The following is a 16,591-nucleotide window of genomic DNA, read 5'->3' on the forward strand; positions in this document are numbered from 1 at the left end:
CCCAGGGCACATCTGAAAAACCCAAAGATCACCTAGCGGCCAAAGGTTCATCTAAATGGTCATAAAGCAGATTTAGACCAAAAGGGAAATGCTGGCCTCTCCGACAGGAAGAAATAATACACACCTGAAAACCTGCCTCAAGCTGGGATCACTGGGATTCTGTTAAGCAACGGCAAGTTCAGTAAAAATGCGGTGCTCAAAACTTCAAATTATTATGCTGGCAATGCAGGAAGGAAGGTCAATGGGACCACTGATTCAGGCTTAGGCTCAGAGTAAAACCCTGAGGGAGAAAAACGGAGTAAAAAGTCTTGAGAACAATGGACAAGACTGGACGCAAAAGCAAGTAGTAGGAAGAAGTAAGATGGGAAGGTGCACCTTGAGAAAGAAATGGCTGGAGAGATTATAACTGGGAAAAACAGGAATGCCACATACTAACACATAGCAATATCTGATTAAGCCTTGCTACAACCCTGCTGAATGCAGAATCTGTCCAGATCCAAATGGATAACACTCTGAGGGCAAATGGAAGGTGAGAATGCACTCAGGGCAGACAAGAACTTACTTCAGTGAGCTCTTTCACTGTGGAACTGCTCTCCAGAGATAAAACTAACAACTTACCACAAAGACCGGAAAGACAGACTCCTCATGAGGCTAAATGGAAATAAAATGTTTCAATTTGCTATAAGGCCAAAACTAATAGAATGATGCAAACATGTTATATCGAAATCAGAAAAACTAAAATTCTACCTCAAGGGGACCTATATAGTTTAACCACACTAGGCAATAGAGAGATGTGGCAGAGCCCCAGGAGAACAGGAGCAGGCTGCAGGCCTCTGGAAAGCGAGCGGGCACTCAGGGCACACTCCCTCTCCCAGCTCCCCACCAAAGCACAGGCTGACAACACAGCCCCCGCTTGTCGAGGGCCCCAGGCCACATACAGGCCTCACTCCAGCAGCCTTCACTCCTGCTGCCTCGGCCTCCTTGTTCATGGAGTCTCGGTCAGACGATCGCCCACTGGCCATGCTGTCCAACGAATGGCAGGAGACAGCATTATACAGCGCCTCGTAGGGACCCTCCTCTTCAGCATTGGTGTCAAAATCAATGATCAGTTCAGTCACTGCTTTCTCCACGTCACCTGAACAGGTTAGAGAACAAGAGTCAATGGACAGAGAGCACAGTCTCGGATTTCCAACCACTGCATCCACCCAAAGCCCCTCATCAACCTGAACTTGACAAACGTAACCGACAGCAGGAAAATAAAATGACTGCTTTGCTCCATGGACAGGAATAAATATAGAGAGTTTCAGTTGCTCTTTGTACCCTGAGACTTCAAGAGATTTTTCTCTAATTCAAAATGGCAAACCCTTGACACCTATGAGGGATACCTCCCAAGACCTTTAAAATTCCCAAGAACCTCAAGGTCATCATAGTGTAAACTTAAACCATAAAACGTAGTAAAGTATAACTGGAAACTTAAGTAATCCTTTAAATTCTTAGTAGAAACCTCCACGTGCTCAAGCAAAAGAGAGGATGGTGAAGACTCTATGACACGGAGGCAGTGTGCGAGGTTAAACTCACCAGAGAATTACGAACCTCAGACTACCTGGGATCCAAATTTGTGACTCTGAAAAGTTATAGACTGTTGTGGACCAGAGATCTCTGGGTCTCTGGCAAATAGTCAAAACCGTAACTGTAAAATCCTTGAAAGCTAAGAGCTTAGTGAACTACTAATCCCATTACCAGTAGATTATGAGGTCAAGAAAAAAAAGTGGGGGTGGTGGAGGTGGGGGCAGACAAGGACTCCATAGTGAAGACAGGCCAAGCACCCTTTAACCTTATACCTCTGCACCCCTCTGAAAAATCCCTTTCCCACTTCGGTGTCTGGTTTTGTTCTGTTCCTCTGGCCTTCTTTACTATGCTTTGTATCTGAGGGAAGGCATCAGTCAGTGTTTTGTCTTTCTCGTTCATCATACCTAGCACCCAAAAGGCTGCTCAATAAATCTGAAAGGGTGGGTCATGGCTAATGATGTGGAGGCTGGACTGCCCAAGCTAGTGCCCAGACCACATTTGTTGGCCAAATGACATAGTACCAAAATCTGCCATACACACGTCTACCAACCAGATAATACTCGCTCAGTATTTACTGAGGGCCAACTATGCTCAAAGCAGAATAGTGTGTGTTAGGAAAAGGTTTCCTTGAGATTTGAATTCATCTTGAGATCATCCCGCTGACAACACATCCCAGAATAGACCTCACAGAGCCAACTGTAAGAGTAGAGAATAAGATAAAGTAGGGAAGAAGAGGTCCAAAGTAAAGGGCCTAAGCTCTGTCCAATAAAAGTTCACATACTAGCTGGAAAACAATAAATGTGAATATGAACTTATTAAGTACGCCCAACCCCCTGAAGTTATTATTTAAATGAAGCTTCTTCTATTCTACCAAAGACCATTCAACTCTTCAAGCTGAGAGCCCCTTCATTGTCAGAGAAAGGCCACCTTACCCTGAGACTTCTGGGATACGGAGTCCATATTGGAGATGAGAGGTCCCTGGGAAGTGGGGGTTTTATCGGCCTCTCTTGCACTTCTTTTTCCAGTCATGTGATCTAAGTGGAAAGACAAAAAAAGCTGCACCAAATACACCTTGGTTTGGCCAGTGTGTCCCCTGGTTGCCCCAACAGGCGGATGAACAGGTACCTTCGATAAGCGCTGCTATCTGCTGGCTCTTTTGAGAAGGCAGTTCCCGGACAGTGTCTAGGGCAGTCAGGCCACGGTTATCTTTTATGTTGACATCAATTCCTAGAAAGGCACACCAGGTGGACCGGGGGGGAGTGAGCAGTTGCAAGTCAGCCTCAAAAGGGGTCAAATTCCAGGACTCTTAATGCTCCCAGTAGCACGACCAACATTTTTTCATCCAAAGCCATTTAATCCAGCTCTTCGGGAACAATTCGTACACTTGCAATCAACCAGTGGAGACATACATCCATTGGGTTCAAGTGCAGCCAGCAAAAATCCCCCGTGGGAGGCTAGGGAGAAACAAGCCCACCCCTGGCATGCCGCGGGAACGAGAGCACGGCCAGCTTCTCACCTGCAGCCAGCAGGATTTGCACCACATCAGTCTTGCCAAACAGAGCAGCCTCATGCAAAGCACTGCCCTTCTCCGTCTGGAAGGCAAACGAGAGCGCAGAGCAGCATGTCATCAGAACAGTGACCCAGGTTCGGCGTGGCTCCACACGACAAACGGGATATAGACACGAAGGGGCAGGAAAATAAAATCAACCACACAAAGTCCTCTGTCATTATCTTTCCCACTTTTCTTGTCTGGATTCCTGGACCACAAGCATGGGCCGATGTGAAGTGTGCTTGAAGTGCCACCATCAGGCCACACAGGAATAACTGCGCAGCAACTCTTGGAGCCACCTATTGGTGAAACTCCTCAAGACGCCCCCTTCCCGGGTGGAAGGAATAACGAGAAGAAAAGTACAAGGGTAAAAAACAAACAAACAAATAAATAAAATACCACCCTAACTTCACATGTGCTTGGGTGGTCTGGTCAATGCAAAACCTAAGGAACAGTCATTCATCGGAATGGACAAAGCTAGCTATGCAGGGAAATGTTAAACCTCCTGCTGGCAATAACAAGTCGATGGGACTTTGCAGGTGGCAAATGGTGGCAGTGGGAACACCTGTATAGGAAGATAATGAAATTTTTCTAATTTGGAGAGAGAGTCCACAAGCACATCTTTTCAGGGCATAATGACTATATATTACCCCTGAAAAGAAAAGAAAAGAAAAGAAAAGAAAAGAAGAGAAAAAAAACCAGTCACAGACTCACTTGAGGAGTTTGTCTCTGAAGTTTCACATGAAAATGAGTCAATGGATGGAAGCGTCTGACATGGGATGTGAAACGTGCTAAATAAGAACGCAGCCCAGCAGCATGGTCCTTGTGCCTTGCCCACCATGACTTGGCCCCTGGAGCCCGGTGGGTGGGGATGGGGCAGGGGGGAGTCTGCTCCACTACCTGGTAGTTGCTGTCCATGCCGGCGTCCAGCAGGACCTGCACCACAGCTTTGTGGCCATTCCGCGCTGCCAAGTGCAGGGGGGTGTGCTTCTTAGTGTTGCAGCTCAGGAGGTTGGGGTGTGCGTTGAGGAGCATCTTCACCACCTCCAGTCTCCCATATAGTGCAGCCAGGTCCAGAGGGGTCTCGAATTTGTTGTTGCGCATGGTGGGGTCCGTCAGCTCCTCCAAGAGGACCTTCACCACCTCCGTGTGGCCATACTGCGCGGCGCAGTGCAGGGCTGTCTCGTTGTCGTTGTTCTAAAGAGTTGACAAGCAGATCCCATCAGAAGGGTAACTGGCAGACTGGCCTCTGACTGGGACGATCACATGGAAAACCACTGAAATTTAAATGAGGACAATAGCAGCGATATTTGGGGACTTCTAGAAGTCGGTCAGAATGAAGACGTACTCCCCAACAAATGAGGCCGGCTGCTCCAATCAGCCACAGCGCGCCCCAGTTACTGCCACGGGGGAAGCTGTCATCCCCCTCAGATTTACTGTCTCCTGTGTGCTGTGAAGGAAGTGTCCACAGACTGCAAGGAGAGTGAACTGGGGAATGTGGTGGGCTCTGGGCAGAAGCCCTGGCACACATGAATGCCAATAATATCACTGCCATTGACTCATTTTAAATTTCAACTGGTTTTACAATTTATATTCAGCCAACCCTGTAGTTCTGATTCTGGCTTTGTTGACCATCCACTGCCTTACAGACAAGCTTTTTTGAAAGAGTTTGTCATCTGCATAGCATCTTGCATGCAAATCAACCAGCCAACAATCAAAGTAACAGAGCTGAGCACCAAAAATCACTCTTGAGATCTCAGCCAACAGCCATTTCCAGGGGAGGGAGGCGCTTGAGCTCAGTCACAGAGGAACCTGGGACCCTGCTGTTACCCTGTGCCTACTCCAGGAGCCTGCACCAATCAACGCATGCACAATCTACAACACAGGAAAGTGTTTCTTCTTATGTAGGAAAGATTCAATCAGACACGGGAATGTTTTCTGAGAGGTGCAAAATATTCAAAGTTGTAACATGTAATTCAAATTCACAATCCTGGGGCCCTTTAATGCCAATTTTGTTTCAAACTAAAGGTAGAACCTGGGATGAAAGAGGAGAAGTTTGTGCTTCATCCACCATCAGAAGCAAAATGTTAATCATTCCAATTGTGCTCTTTCTTTCACTACTACTGACAATGTATAATCAGAGCAGGAATAAAGTAATTTCCATGACCTCTCCTTTTTTAGATGCACTAATGAAAATAATTCTCCCACAAGACTTTGAGATTCCTAAATTTATTCAGGAGGCTTCTGCCACTTTTGGAAAACAAAGCTGACGAGGTGGTGTGTTCATCAAGTCAATATTGTGCACCTTTCAGTAATCAAAAGGTAAAAATGAAATGCTTCCACAATTACTTTAATTCTATTAATTACATTAAAAGTAACAGACCAGGAGTTACCCAAACATGCATGCAATTCCATCTGCTTTTGATCTGGCATTTGACTGCATCATTTTTTTTCCAGCTACACCAAATGTACCAGAAAGATCAGGAGCTGCTGGGAGCGAGGTCCCCAAAGGCCAGAGTGATAGCAAAGAAAAACTTTTCAATGAAATAAGGACAGAAAGGGTGGTAGCAGGAGCCACATGCAAAGATAAATGCACACAGATAAACAGAGGAAGCAGCGCTGAGCTCAAACACAGCTCAAGGAGATCAGCAGTTGAAGTGCAGACAGCCTTTGCTGACCACAGGACACAGCTGGTTAGCAATGGCCTCCTGTGCTACAACTGGGCCCAAGGGGTGGATTCCATGTCAACCTAAAAGGCTGGAGGGGAGGGGAAATTCTGGGCAGAAAGCAAACCTTTGGGGTTCCCTGTGCCAAACGAACCACTTAAGACACCCATTTGGAATGCCCATTTCCGACTGAGCACGAACTCCCTGAGCCAACTTAGAGCTGTCACTTCATGTTCTCACCATGAGAGGCAGCTTCATCAAAACACATGGGGGCTTTCTTTACAGTGGTTCCAGGGCAGAGTGGCAACCCAAAGAAGTTTTAAGAGGATTCTCAGGGTTTTATATCTCAAGATTAACATGACAGCAGGGCCAAGAAAGTTGGCTTATTCTTATTAAAACCCCAATCCAGAACAACTTGTTTACTCTGAGGCAGACACTGCTGTCTCTTTTATATCCAAGTTGTCTCCCAACAACCAGAATAATCTGTCCTCAATTTTGTAAAAAAAATATGCTATTAGGGCCCGAAGAACTGTAAAACTCAAAGCTATCCAGCAGGAGGAAAAAAAAGAAAAAAGAAAAGAAAAATCTTGGGGTTTTTCGTTGTTGTTTTTTGCTAGAACCAGGGCACCTACCACAAAGCTGACTTACTGAAAGCAAGGTCTTGATCACTACTAGGCAAATTTCCTGCCTCTGTTCAAAATGGCCTAACCACATCTCTGCAGAATATTATACTCAAATTCACGGTGTAGAAAGCATCTTTCTCATGCTTCAGTCTTGCCAAACACGGTCTGGTAATTATAATACTCTTGAGTTGAAGTCTGTGATCCCATCTCTCAACTACTGAACACAGGCCATCACAATGAGCTCTTCCTACCAGCTCCCGGGAGCTTTGAATGTGACAACTATCAGGGCAGGAAATCACTAGTGTTGATTCAGGAACCCACAAGAAAGGGAGGGATTCCAAGGGGAGTACACACTCCTCAGGACCCAGAATCTTTCTCTTTCACACCTTCCAAATCACACCACAGGTGCTCATCACACCTCAAGAGTTCCCAGAATCTTATTACTGTATATTTGGGCTGAGGAAGGTGACTAAGATCAAACACCCCAATTTGCAAAAGTCTTTGCACAAACTTTCCATTCCTGCCCATCCTGAGACTCACTTTCATTTCTCCTTGCTACAGCCAGTACCTCTAAGAAGAAAGATCCCAATACCCTTTACATTTAGTGTGTAAATCCATTATATTTATGCATTGTTTATGCCTATCTATGTATCTCACATACGCATAAACTACAAGCAACAGAAAACTATACAGAAACATTTCAGTGGCTTTTCTCCTCTTGAAACTATTCTAAACCAGCACTTCCCAGTGCTTAGATTAGAGCCCGACTGTACCCTGGCCGCTGTTGATAGATGCCTAAGTTAGAAATCACTGAGCTACGGCTCTCTGTAGCAACAACGGCACAGGTCTCAGAAATCTACCAAAATTGGAGCAAAAGCTGGACAAACTGGGCCTACTGAGATCTAGCAGACACGAGAGAAACACGAGAACTGAGTCCATGTGGAAGAAAAGTTGGACTTACTCTGCAGCGCTCTGGAAGGCAGAGCTCTGACCAACAGATGGCAAGTTTAGGAAGACAGGGATCAGCCAAGTGTAAGAAACCAAGAATCAGTGGAATCCAAAAAGAGGCTGCCAAGCAGTAAGTCTGGTTGTTACCAAGAGAAACAAACAACCAAATAAAACAAAGGGTAAGTGGCTTATCTTTCAGGTGAGAGAAAACGATTCCTGCTCTGGATGGAAAGTTGGCCTAGATCAGTGGTTCTCAAACTGGCTTTGTTTTGGAATTACACGGGAACTTAAAAGTAAACTAAGTCCCACCCCAGACTTGCCAAGGTAGCACCTCAAAGGGTAAAGTCCAGGAAGACTATTATTAAAAAGCTTACCAATCTAGCAGGCACCAACTTGACCAAGCAATCGTCTATCAGCGAGACAAACTGACATCATGTGCCTTATAACGTGAAGGAAGGATATAACATCACTCCTGTGGCGTTCCTGCTAAAATTGTAGGGCCTGAATCTAATCAGGAGGAAATATCAGACAAACTCAAACTGAGTGATAGTCTACAAAATGACTGGTCTATATTCTTCAATACCGTCAGTGTCACAGGTCTCTATGGCAATCGCTTAGCGGGTTCAGCTGTTCACTGAAAGGTTGGTGGTTCGGTCCCACCCAGGGATGTCATGTTTGTGGTTCCTAGTCATTAAAGACTAAGAAGGGCTGAGGAATTGTTCCAAATTATGTATGATCCTGGATTGGATCCTATACCAGGGGGGAAAAAAAACTGCTCTAAAGGATACTATTGGGGAAATTGGGGAAATCTGAACACAGATTCTACAACAGAGATTCCAGTATTATATCAATATAGAATTTCCTGAATTTGATAACTATACTGTGGTTATACAAGTGAATGCCCTTGTTTTTAGGAGATACATGTTTAAGTATTTGGGGTTAAAGGGTCATGATGTCCATGACTAAGTATCAAACAGTTCATCATCAACTACAGCAACAATACACATATACATTTGAGAGAGACAGAAAAAATGTGCATGCAAATGAGACAAAATGTTAACAACTGGTGAATCTAGATGAAGAGTGCAATGCAGTTCACTGCATTATGCTTGCAACTTTTCGTAAATTGAAAATTTTTTCAAGATAAAAAGTTTTATAAAAGCTTGCTAGGTGAGTCAGACGCAACCAGACAAGCTGATCAGAACGGGAGACAACTGGTCAAGACAGCTTCCGGGTCTCTTCCAGTTCTGAAACTTAATTATTTTTAAGTGTACAGGAAAATAGATCTACCTTAAAACTAATTTGACTATTGCTCACCTTACGATATTCAGATGAAGTTAAAATTATTTTAAAAGGGGGCAAACAATTTTAATAGTTCCACCTTAGCTATGGATGACCTACATTTTAGACTGGTTTATGATGACTTGCTGAAAAAGGAAAGGCTCCATATGTCGAAGAGGAAGATGAAAGCTCATGAAAACCACCTCTGCTCCCAGAACAGGCACTTGAGACTTCTTAATTTCTACAGGTGCCTGACAGGACTTAGCACACAAAACAATTCCCAGACACAATCCAGGTCAATAAAAACCCACTGATTCAGGATAAAACCCAGCGAGGTTAGATACACATCAGCTCAAAGAGTTTGCATTCGTAGCAAAATCCAAACAGCTTTATCCCTTAGAGCAGTTTGCATCATTTGGCTTTCGGGGGGTGGGAAGGAGGCAAAGGGTGGTATTTCCAAAGAGAGAAGTTATGTTCTTATTCCATTTAGACCAATTTTCTTTTTTGTGTGGGAAATCAAGGGATAAAAAAATGGGCTTTTAAGAACCAAAGACTTACCCTTTAATCAGAGTTTTATAAGCTAACTGAACTAACCACCGAGTGGGAAAACAATCACTTCACGGTGCCTCCCCATAAAACAAAACCCTGAATAGACTAATTGAGCAATGTTTCATTGAGCTTCAATCCACCAGTGACAAAGAACAGGTTCCAAAGTGCTGTTTCAGAAACACCACACTGTATATACCCTTTAAAAGTTAGATCTCAAATATTACTAGTTACCAGATAGTTGTACTTAATGTACATTCTCTTATTTAAACTCCAAAACAATCCAGCAAGGTAGATGGTATACTGCACTTTACAGAAGAGGAAACTGAGGCTCACAGAAATTAAGTAACTTATTTTAAGTCAACAAAACCAGTCAGTGGCAGCACGGAATTCAAACTCAGGCCTGACTTGAAAGGCTGTGACCTTTAAGAATTTTCTCCTCTACTACATCAAGTCCAAAAAAAAAGAAAACAAAGATAGGGTATCTTCCTCTTTTGAAAATTAGAAAACAGAATTCAGAGAGAGAGGGCCAAACAAAAGCTAATGTGTTCCACTACCCCAAATCAAACTGCTTCTCTGCCATTAAGGCCTGACAGCTAATCCATGGCCCACAGAGGCTGCCTAGATCCAGCCCTCGGTTCGCTAAATCAGCATTTCTCAAAGAATTATCTGCCTTGCATTTGGAAACATGCAGAAGTACCTTAATATTTCTCTTCCCTGAGGCAACCGTATTCAGAGCAAGGGAAAGATAGCTAATGTGACTAACCCACTGACTCAACCAAACTCCAGACTGCTGCCAAAAAGCAAACCTCTCCTGAATGAAAACTCAGGTCAAAACCAGCAGGTGAAAGCACCGAGGAGAGAGGCTAACCATCCCCAACCCACAAGCTCTGCCTCCTGGTGTGGTGAAGGCTGGAGGGTCTGGGCAGTTAATCACCAGGCCTAACAGGGCCACTACTTGCCCCAGCCTCACAGGGAGGGAGACTCAAGACCAGTGCCCTGCTTGACCCTGCGACTTCATTTCCTATTTCAGAGCCCTTCCCAGGGCCAAGAGTGACCAAGCAGTAAGAGAAGCTAATAGCTGGGGAGAAGCAACGGAGGCTTTAAAGTCCCAGGCAGAAGTGCACAAACTCAAGGAAATGAGGAGGGAGCCAGAAAGGACAGCTTTTAAGAGTAAAATGGAGTCCCCAAACCCCTTCCCCAACACCTCCACTATGAGCTTATTGAAAATGAGATTCCACTTCAAAAGAAATAGAGAAAGCAGAGTAAAAAAATTTTTTTAATCCAGTTAGTACAATTTATTCATTTTTCTGTGTTTATTAAAAAGTAAGCTAATATGTTTGACATCTCTTAATTGAATTTTTCTTTCTTCAATTTAAATTATTTTAGCAATCACAATGGTAAATTATGCATATAATATGGTTCCTTCTCTTTCCCCATTTCGGCCATTTCTAAGCTTTTCAGACATTCCAGGAAAAGCACCCAACCTTTCCAGAATTAGCATGGGTTTTAAAAATAAAACTCAAACCCACTGGAGCTGCAGTTTCCCATTCCCAGACAAGCCAAAAGCAGATGGGCTGAAGCAGACAATAGTCAGGGTGATGATGAGGAGCCTGAGTGGACAAGAGTGGAAGCCAGAGAGGACCAAAGAGGGAGTGCAGCTTGGAGAAATGATGCAGAGAAATCCTGGCAGCAACGTACACACCTTGGCATTGATATAAGGGTCAAAGGGGCCGTACTTTTTGAATTCTTTGATCTCAAGAGCATTCTATAAAAAGGAGAGGAAAAGAAAATGTGATGATAAAATGGACGAAATATATCAAAGCAAAGCTCAGCCTTGAGGGGGCCCAACATGAGAACAACCTGGATCTGCGCTCTGGGTTCCTGGAAAGGAAGTGAATGGGGAAGGCAGGCTCGAGGGCACAGCACTCATCACCCGCTCTTATCCAAGCATCCAACTGGAGCTTCATTCAGTGTGGTACTATTACTTAGAGCCATTAGGTTCTTCCAGCTATTACAGACGTCTTGCCCAGCCCCTGCCCCACCCACCTGCCTGCCACATACTCAGAACACTGGGTGGGTGTCCCACCTATCAGTGGATACTCCAAGGCGGGAGGCAGCTGTGAGCAGGACAAGCTAGCACACTCAAGTGGCCCAAAAATCCAAGCAGCTGTGTTCCAAGGCAAAAGTGAGCAAAGACAGGATCAGAAATGGTTGCCAAAAATTTCTTAAACGAGAAGGACTTTAATGGGTGACTAGTTTGTTCAACATTGAGGAATATTAGTCAAAAGCAAACTTCCTTATAAATTTCCTCCAGTTAAGAGAAATTACAATCAGTTTAGCCAGGAGGAGTAAAACTGCATTTAGATTCTGAAGCAGCAATTCTAGAGACAATTTTCATTCTTTAATGTTATAACACAAACATCCTCATTGATGATCTTAAATTTCTGTGGCTTATCTATCCAGAAAATACAGCTTGAAAGGGGAAAGGGAGGCTGATGAACAGCTATACACACACAATCTCCAAACTGAAAGATCTGAGAGCATTGCTTTAATTTTCTCAAACCTCAGAGTGAAGCTGCCCTTCTCTGAGTCAGTCATGCTCCTAACAGCTCACTGAGAGTGTGCATAGCCTTGCTGACAGATGGGCTGGCAAGAATGATTTTCTATTTTTTGAGGCATAACCCTGATCTAATCCTATAGGTAATTTAACAATCTCCTCTCAGCAAAGTCATTAAGAAAATAGTCCTGGGCTTACTGAGAAAGAGCAGCCTCTCTCTCTCATTCAAGCAACTAAGAAAAGGACCTGCTTCGATTCAGAGCAGTGAGGAAAACAGAATGGCCTGTCACACAGGGAAAGCCCATCTCCTCTCAAATGGACACACGATCTCAGACCCAAACCAAAGGAAACTGCATCTTATGAGGATTGTCTAGAACCTGCATAAAGTAAGTATAACTTTTCCAAAGGAATCAATGTAAAAAAAGAGGAGATACGGTCTCACAGTACCTAAATCCATGGCCATTTTAAGGTATTTTTGCTCAAATGCTGCCTTTTTTCTTTATTTTCTAAGAATTATCTCTGCTTTGTAAAAGCATGGTCACTCTTAAGTTGACCTTAGAGGACATCATGTAAATGATTTTCATTCTGCTGAATCACCTCTGACCCCTGAGCTTACTCAGATGTTTTTGTGAGCTCCTTTTTCAGTCCCAGGATGCGTCCTTCCACTTCTGGCAGCTGTGATGTAAGGAAAACACAGCAGGGTTCACGCAGCACTGATGTGCACTGCACCGGGAGGACTACTATTTACCGGCTACAGTTGCACTGCCATGTTGATGGCGTAAGCACAACTTGTAATTAATTAAGCCTGCCGGTGTGAAATGGCCTCTAAGCAATTTTACGGGATTTGTATTATTTCCCATTTTGCACACGAGGTACGTAGATCTTTATTATAGCACTACTCCAAATCTGCACGATTCAAATGCATGTAAAATGCATCCTTGGGGTATAAGATCTCCCTGATGCCCTTGGAGGAGTGGCGCCAGGACAGGGAGGAAGCCTTTGTAGGGCCTGGAAGAGCTGGTTCCCTGAGATCTGTGCTATGGAACTGAAACAGTGCTGGGGCCGCCACGGTCTGGCTATAGCTGAAGGGAAGAACGCTTCTCTTCCTTCCGACCTGTTCGTTGACTCTGGTGTGTGAGGGCCCTTGATGGATGAGCAACCGCACTATCTGGGCATCTCCTTTCCAGGCTGCCAAGTGCAGAGGGTAACAGCCTTTGGAATCAGCCACATTGGTCAATGCATCGTTCCTCAGAAGAACCTCAACCACATCCCTAGAAGGCAAAAATCAATCATGAGTTTGCAGAACTCAGAACTCTTTCCTACTAATAGCTCTTCACATTTGGGTAGCGTGAAGCCCTTTTCAGATATTACCCCACTCGACTCCCTTCTCTCTACCTGAGCTCATCACCCAGTCTCTTCCTTTTATTCCATGAGCTATGTATACAGCTGCTGATATGCGGCTGAAATATCTTGAGCCAAACGACACTGACTCAACACCTCACCATTTCTCCAGGCTTTCTAGACAATCCACCTATATTCCATTATTTTGAAAACGTCTGGTCCCCTTGTCTAAACCTTGCAGTGTTTCCTTGTTTGTGATGTTTAAACAGCATTCAGGGATAAAATTTACATAAAAGTAGTCATGCAAGACAAATATCATTATTCACCACATTATTCAGAGCATTTAGTGATGTGGGAGCTAAAAGAAGACAGGCAGAGTAGAATTAAAGTTGCTGCAAACATAAGCCAGACACATATGGTGTCATTTGATATATCCAGAAAGAAGGGCTTGGCTTTCTTCTTGGTGACACCTCTAATTAAGCAGATACAAATTATATAATTATCCCCATGCACATGAGGTCAAAGAAAATCCCCACTGTAAATAAAAACAGCATCTGGAGATAAGCTTGGCTAACAAGCTGCAGTCATTTAAGTTCAAGATTCACTTTAATTCAGGTTACCCCCCTAGTTATGGGGGGAGGGTCTCCACAGAGCCCTTGTTAGCTTTGTCTAAGATGGCCATAGAAAAGACATAAGGATCACATTCAATATATTTCAGAAAAGTTGAATGTAGAAGGAAACAATCATCACCTCTTTTTGGCACATCAGAGTCCATCAGGCTGGGCCAAATACCGCACAAGTGATGTGGAATACCACAAGGTAGTGAGGGCCATGCTCCTTGCTCAGCAAAATCGAAAATGATTCCAATAATCCCTCCTCATGAAAACTAAATTTCTACTTCTTATCTCCTAGAGTATGATGCCTCAAACTCTCCTTACCACCCTCTGTGCTGCTACACTCTGGTTTCCATTCTTCCACATCCTGGCAAATCTACTCACTGTACTCCATGACTCTGCCTGCCCCTGGGCTGAGCCATCACATTCTCTCTCACATGGAGGGCAGTGCCCTCTGGAAAAGGCCGCCAAACCGTTTAAACCTACGTCATCTTCTCTCACACTCCCCCCAAAGCACAGTTTCTCCAGAAAACTTTCTGCATAAATCCCATCCAATAACTACTAACCAATACCTAGGAGAATTAAATAGGCCATATGATTTATGTATTTTTCCCCTTAAAAAGGGCTCTTGTTGTCTACAAGGCTAACTGTATGAGGGAGAATGGCAAGCCAAAAGAGTAAATAAATAACTACTTTAACAGAAAGGAAGTTTCTTATGACCACTCAATCTATTTTCAGGTCACAAAGGTGCTGGTTCCCTAAGAGATTATCCAGCCCCTTTATGATCTGGCTGCCCCAAATGTGACCTTCATATTCAGATCACTGTGTGGCACTGCACCATTTCAAAGCAGAAAAGGTAAAACTTAACCTTTGGATGAAGTTTTTTGGGGGATGGAGTAGGGAAGGGTGCTTAAATTATATACTAACAAGAGACTCAGGAACTCTGGATGGACTGAATTTAGTTTGTTTTTCCCTGTTCCTCAACATTACTGCTTAGTAATCCTTTATAGAAACCAAGAAAAGACAATCCAAAGGCCTGGGTTCTGGAGGGTAGGGCAGGAATATAGCACATTAATACTTACTTATGGCCATTCAAAGCAGCATGGTGTAGAGGTGTATACCCAGTGCTGTCAACACAGTTCACATTTGGTCCTCTCCAGATGCTATAGAGGGGGAAAAACAAAAAAGAAAACTGAAGTCACAAACCAAATTTAGAACCAGCTAAATGCTTAGAAAAGAATCCTCTGTGGTGTTTAACCAAACTAGTTACATCCACATGACTCCTGATAAAGGACAGCAGCTATTTACTACAGAAATGCATAACACTGACAATACACAATCGTTTGCTGAAAGGGAGTCAGGCGTCAAGATAACAATATCATTTAAGAGCTTGCTCTTTTGTACCCTTCTCATCTTTTTTTTAAATTTTTTAAATTGAATCCATTTTCTTCTTCAGGCATATGTTTGAACTCTGCTCTATAAGCCAATGAAGTATTACATTTTCTTTTGTGTATTTTTTTTTTCAGTAAACTCTACCCCCAATGTGGAGTTCGAACCCACAAAGCCAAGAGCAAAAGTTGCATGCTCTACGGACTGAGCCAGCCAGGCATCCCATGTACCCTTCTCATTTTTAATGACATTATTCACTCAGTATGGGACTCGTGCCTCTAAATACTCCCGGGATTGTAAGAACAGTTCATTGAAGGGTCATCAAAAATACCACCATTCAGCCAGTCACAGGTATTGAACACCCACCTCTACACTGGTGACTGAAGACTTAAGAGAGACTTCAATATAGACCTACAGGTAATCTGAATGATTTGACCAGCAAGAACCAAGATGAAAGACCCACATTAATAAAAGCACCAGGACACATGTATTAAGATGTAAGAGACAGGGGCGCCTGGGTGGCTCAGTCAGTGGAGCATATGACTCTTGATCTCAGGGTTGTGAGATTGAGCCCCACACTGGGTGTAGAGATTACTTAAAAATAAAATTTAAAACAACAAAACAACACACTACTTTTCACCAATCAGACTGACAAAAATGAGAATAAAAGGTATTTATAAAGATCAGGAAAACAAGCACTCTTATATACCACTGGTATGAGTTTGAATTGGTGAATTCCTCTGGGAAGACAATTTGGCAGCATCCACCAAACCAAAAATAGGCACTCACTTTGAGCCAGCATTTCCACTTCCTCGCAGCTATTCAACAGAAACACTTGTACACACGCACAAAGATACATGCTTGTACAGGACTGCTTTGCTGTGAGAGCAAAAACTAAACACTTCATGTCCATTAATAGGTGGGCAGTTAAATGCCAGGTATGCCCATATGATGAATTATTATTACATAACCATTAACAACAACAACCACAACAAGGTAAAGAAAACAAGTTGGACCTATATGTCCCGACGTAGAAAGATTTCCCAAGACATACCGTGCTATGGGTAAGTGAAAAAAAGTAGTCATTGTGTAGTACACAAAACAGGAGCCCTTACTTTCGAAGTGTGTATGTACACGCACATACGGTGAATGGTGATGGGAAGAGAGCTCACCAAGTGCTGCCAGTGGTTACCTCTGGGAAAGGAAATGTGCGTTGGGGGACACTACAGATGGTAGAAAGGGACTCTCATGTTCTGCTCTGCATTTTACCACACTGTTTAAAACACAATGAGAATGCAGTTGTGTATTTTTGTAATAATTTTTTAAAAGAAAGAGGGGAAAGAACCTGTGCACAGGGAAAAGAAAACCAAGAAAAACATCAAACTGTTACTAATAAATGGTTGTATATGTGTGACCTGGGCCACTTTAATGAGCATGTCTACATTAGGTTTAAAATCTTAAGATAAATTTTAAGTGAAAAGAGAAGATAGGCATGCTTTGGTATC

The 16,591-nt window shown here is 43.5% G+C and overlaps 1 protein-coding gene across 9 annotated transcripts in view; it reads right to left on the minus strand.

Moving 5' to 3' along the window:
• The window catches only part of ANKS1A (ankyrin repeat and sterile alpha motif domain containing 1A), a 176,558-nt gene that overhangs the window by 90,983 nt on the left and 68,984 nt on the right, over positions 1-16,591 (minus strand). For 5 of the 9 annotated variants that reach the window (XM_027602588.2, XM_027602591.2, XM_027602586.2 and 2 more), the window contains exons 2-9: positions 14,780-14,860; positions 12,857-13,013; positions 10,888-10,950; positions 4,019-4,315; positions 3,086-3,161; positions 2,695-2,796; positions 2,502-2,603; positions 939-1,135 (exon numbers count right to left, since the gene is read on the minus strand). In XM_027602588.2, coding sequence (XP_027458389.1) covers positions 939-1,135; positions 2,502-2,603; positions 2,695-2,796; positions 3,086-3,161; positions 4,019-4,315; positions 10,888-10,950; positions 12,857-13,013; positions 14,780-14,860 — 1,075 coding nt within the window. Of the gene's footprint in view, positions 1-938; positions 1,136-2,501; positions 2,604-2,694; positions 2,797-3,085; positions 3,162-4,018; positions 4,316-10,887; positions 10,951-12,856; positions 13,014-13,833; positions 14,340-14,779; positions 14,861-16,591 lie in introns of those variants that run through there. The other 4 variants (XM_027602589.2, XM_027602592.2, XM_027602594.2 and 1 more) reach the window with 3 other exon arrangements.

The sequence above is a fragment of the Zalophus californianus genome, chromosome 7, assembly GCF_009762305.2.
Source record: "Zalophus californianus isolate mZalCal1 chromosome 7, mZalCal1.pri.v2, whole genome shotgun sequence".
In the NCBI taxonomy this organism is placed as follows: Eukaryota; Metazoa; Chordata; class Mammalia; order Carnivora; family Otariidae; genus Zalophus; species Zalophus californianus.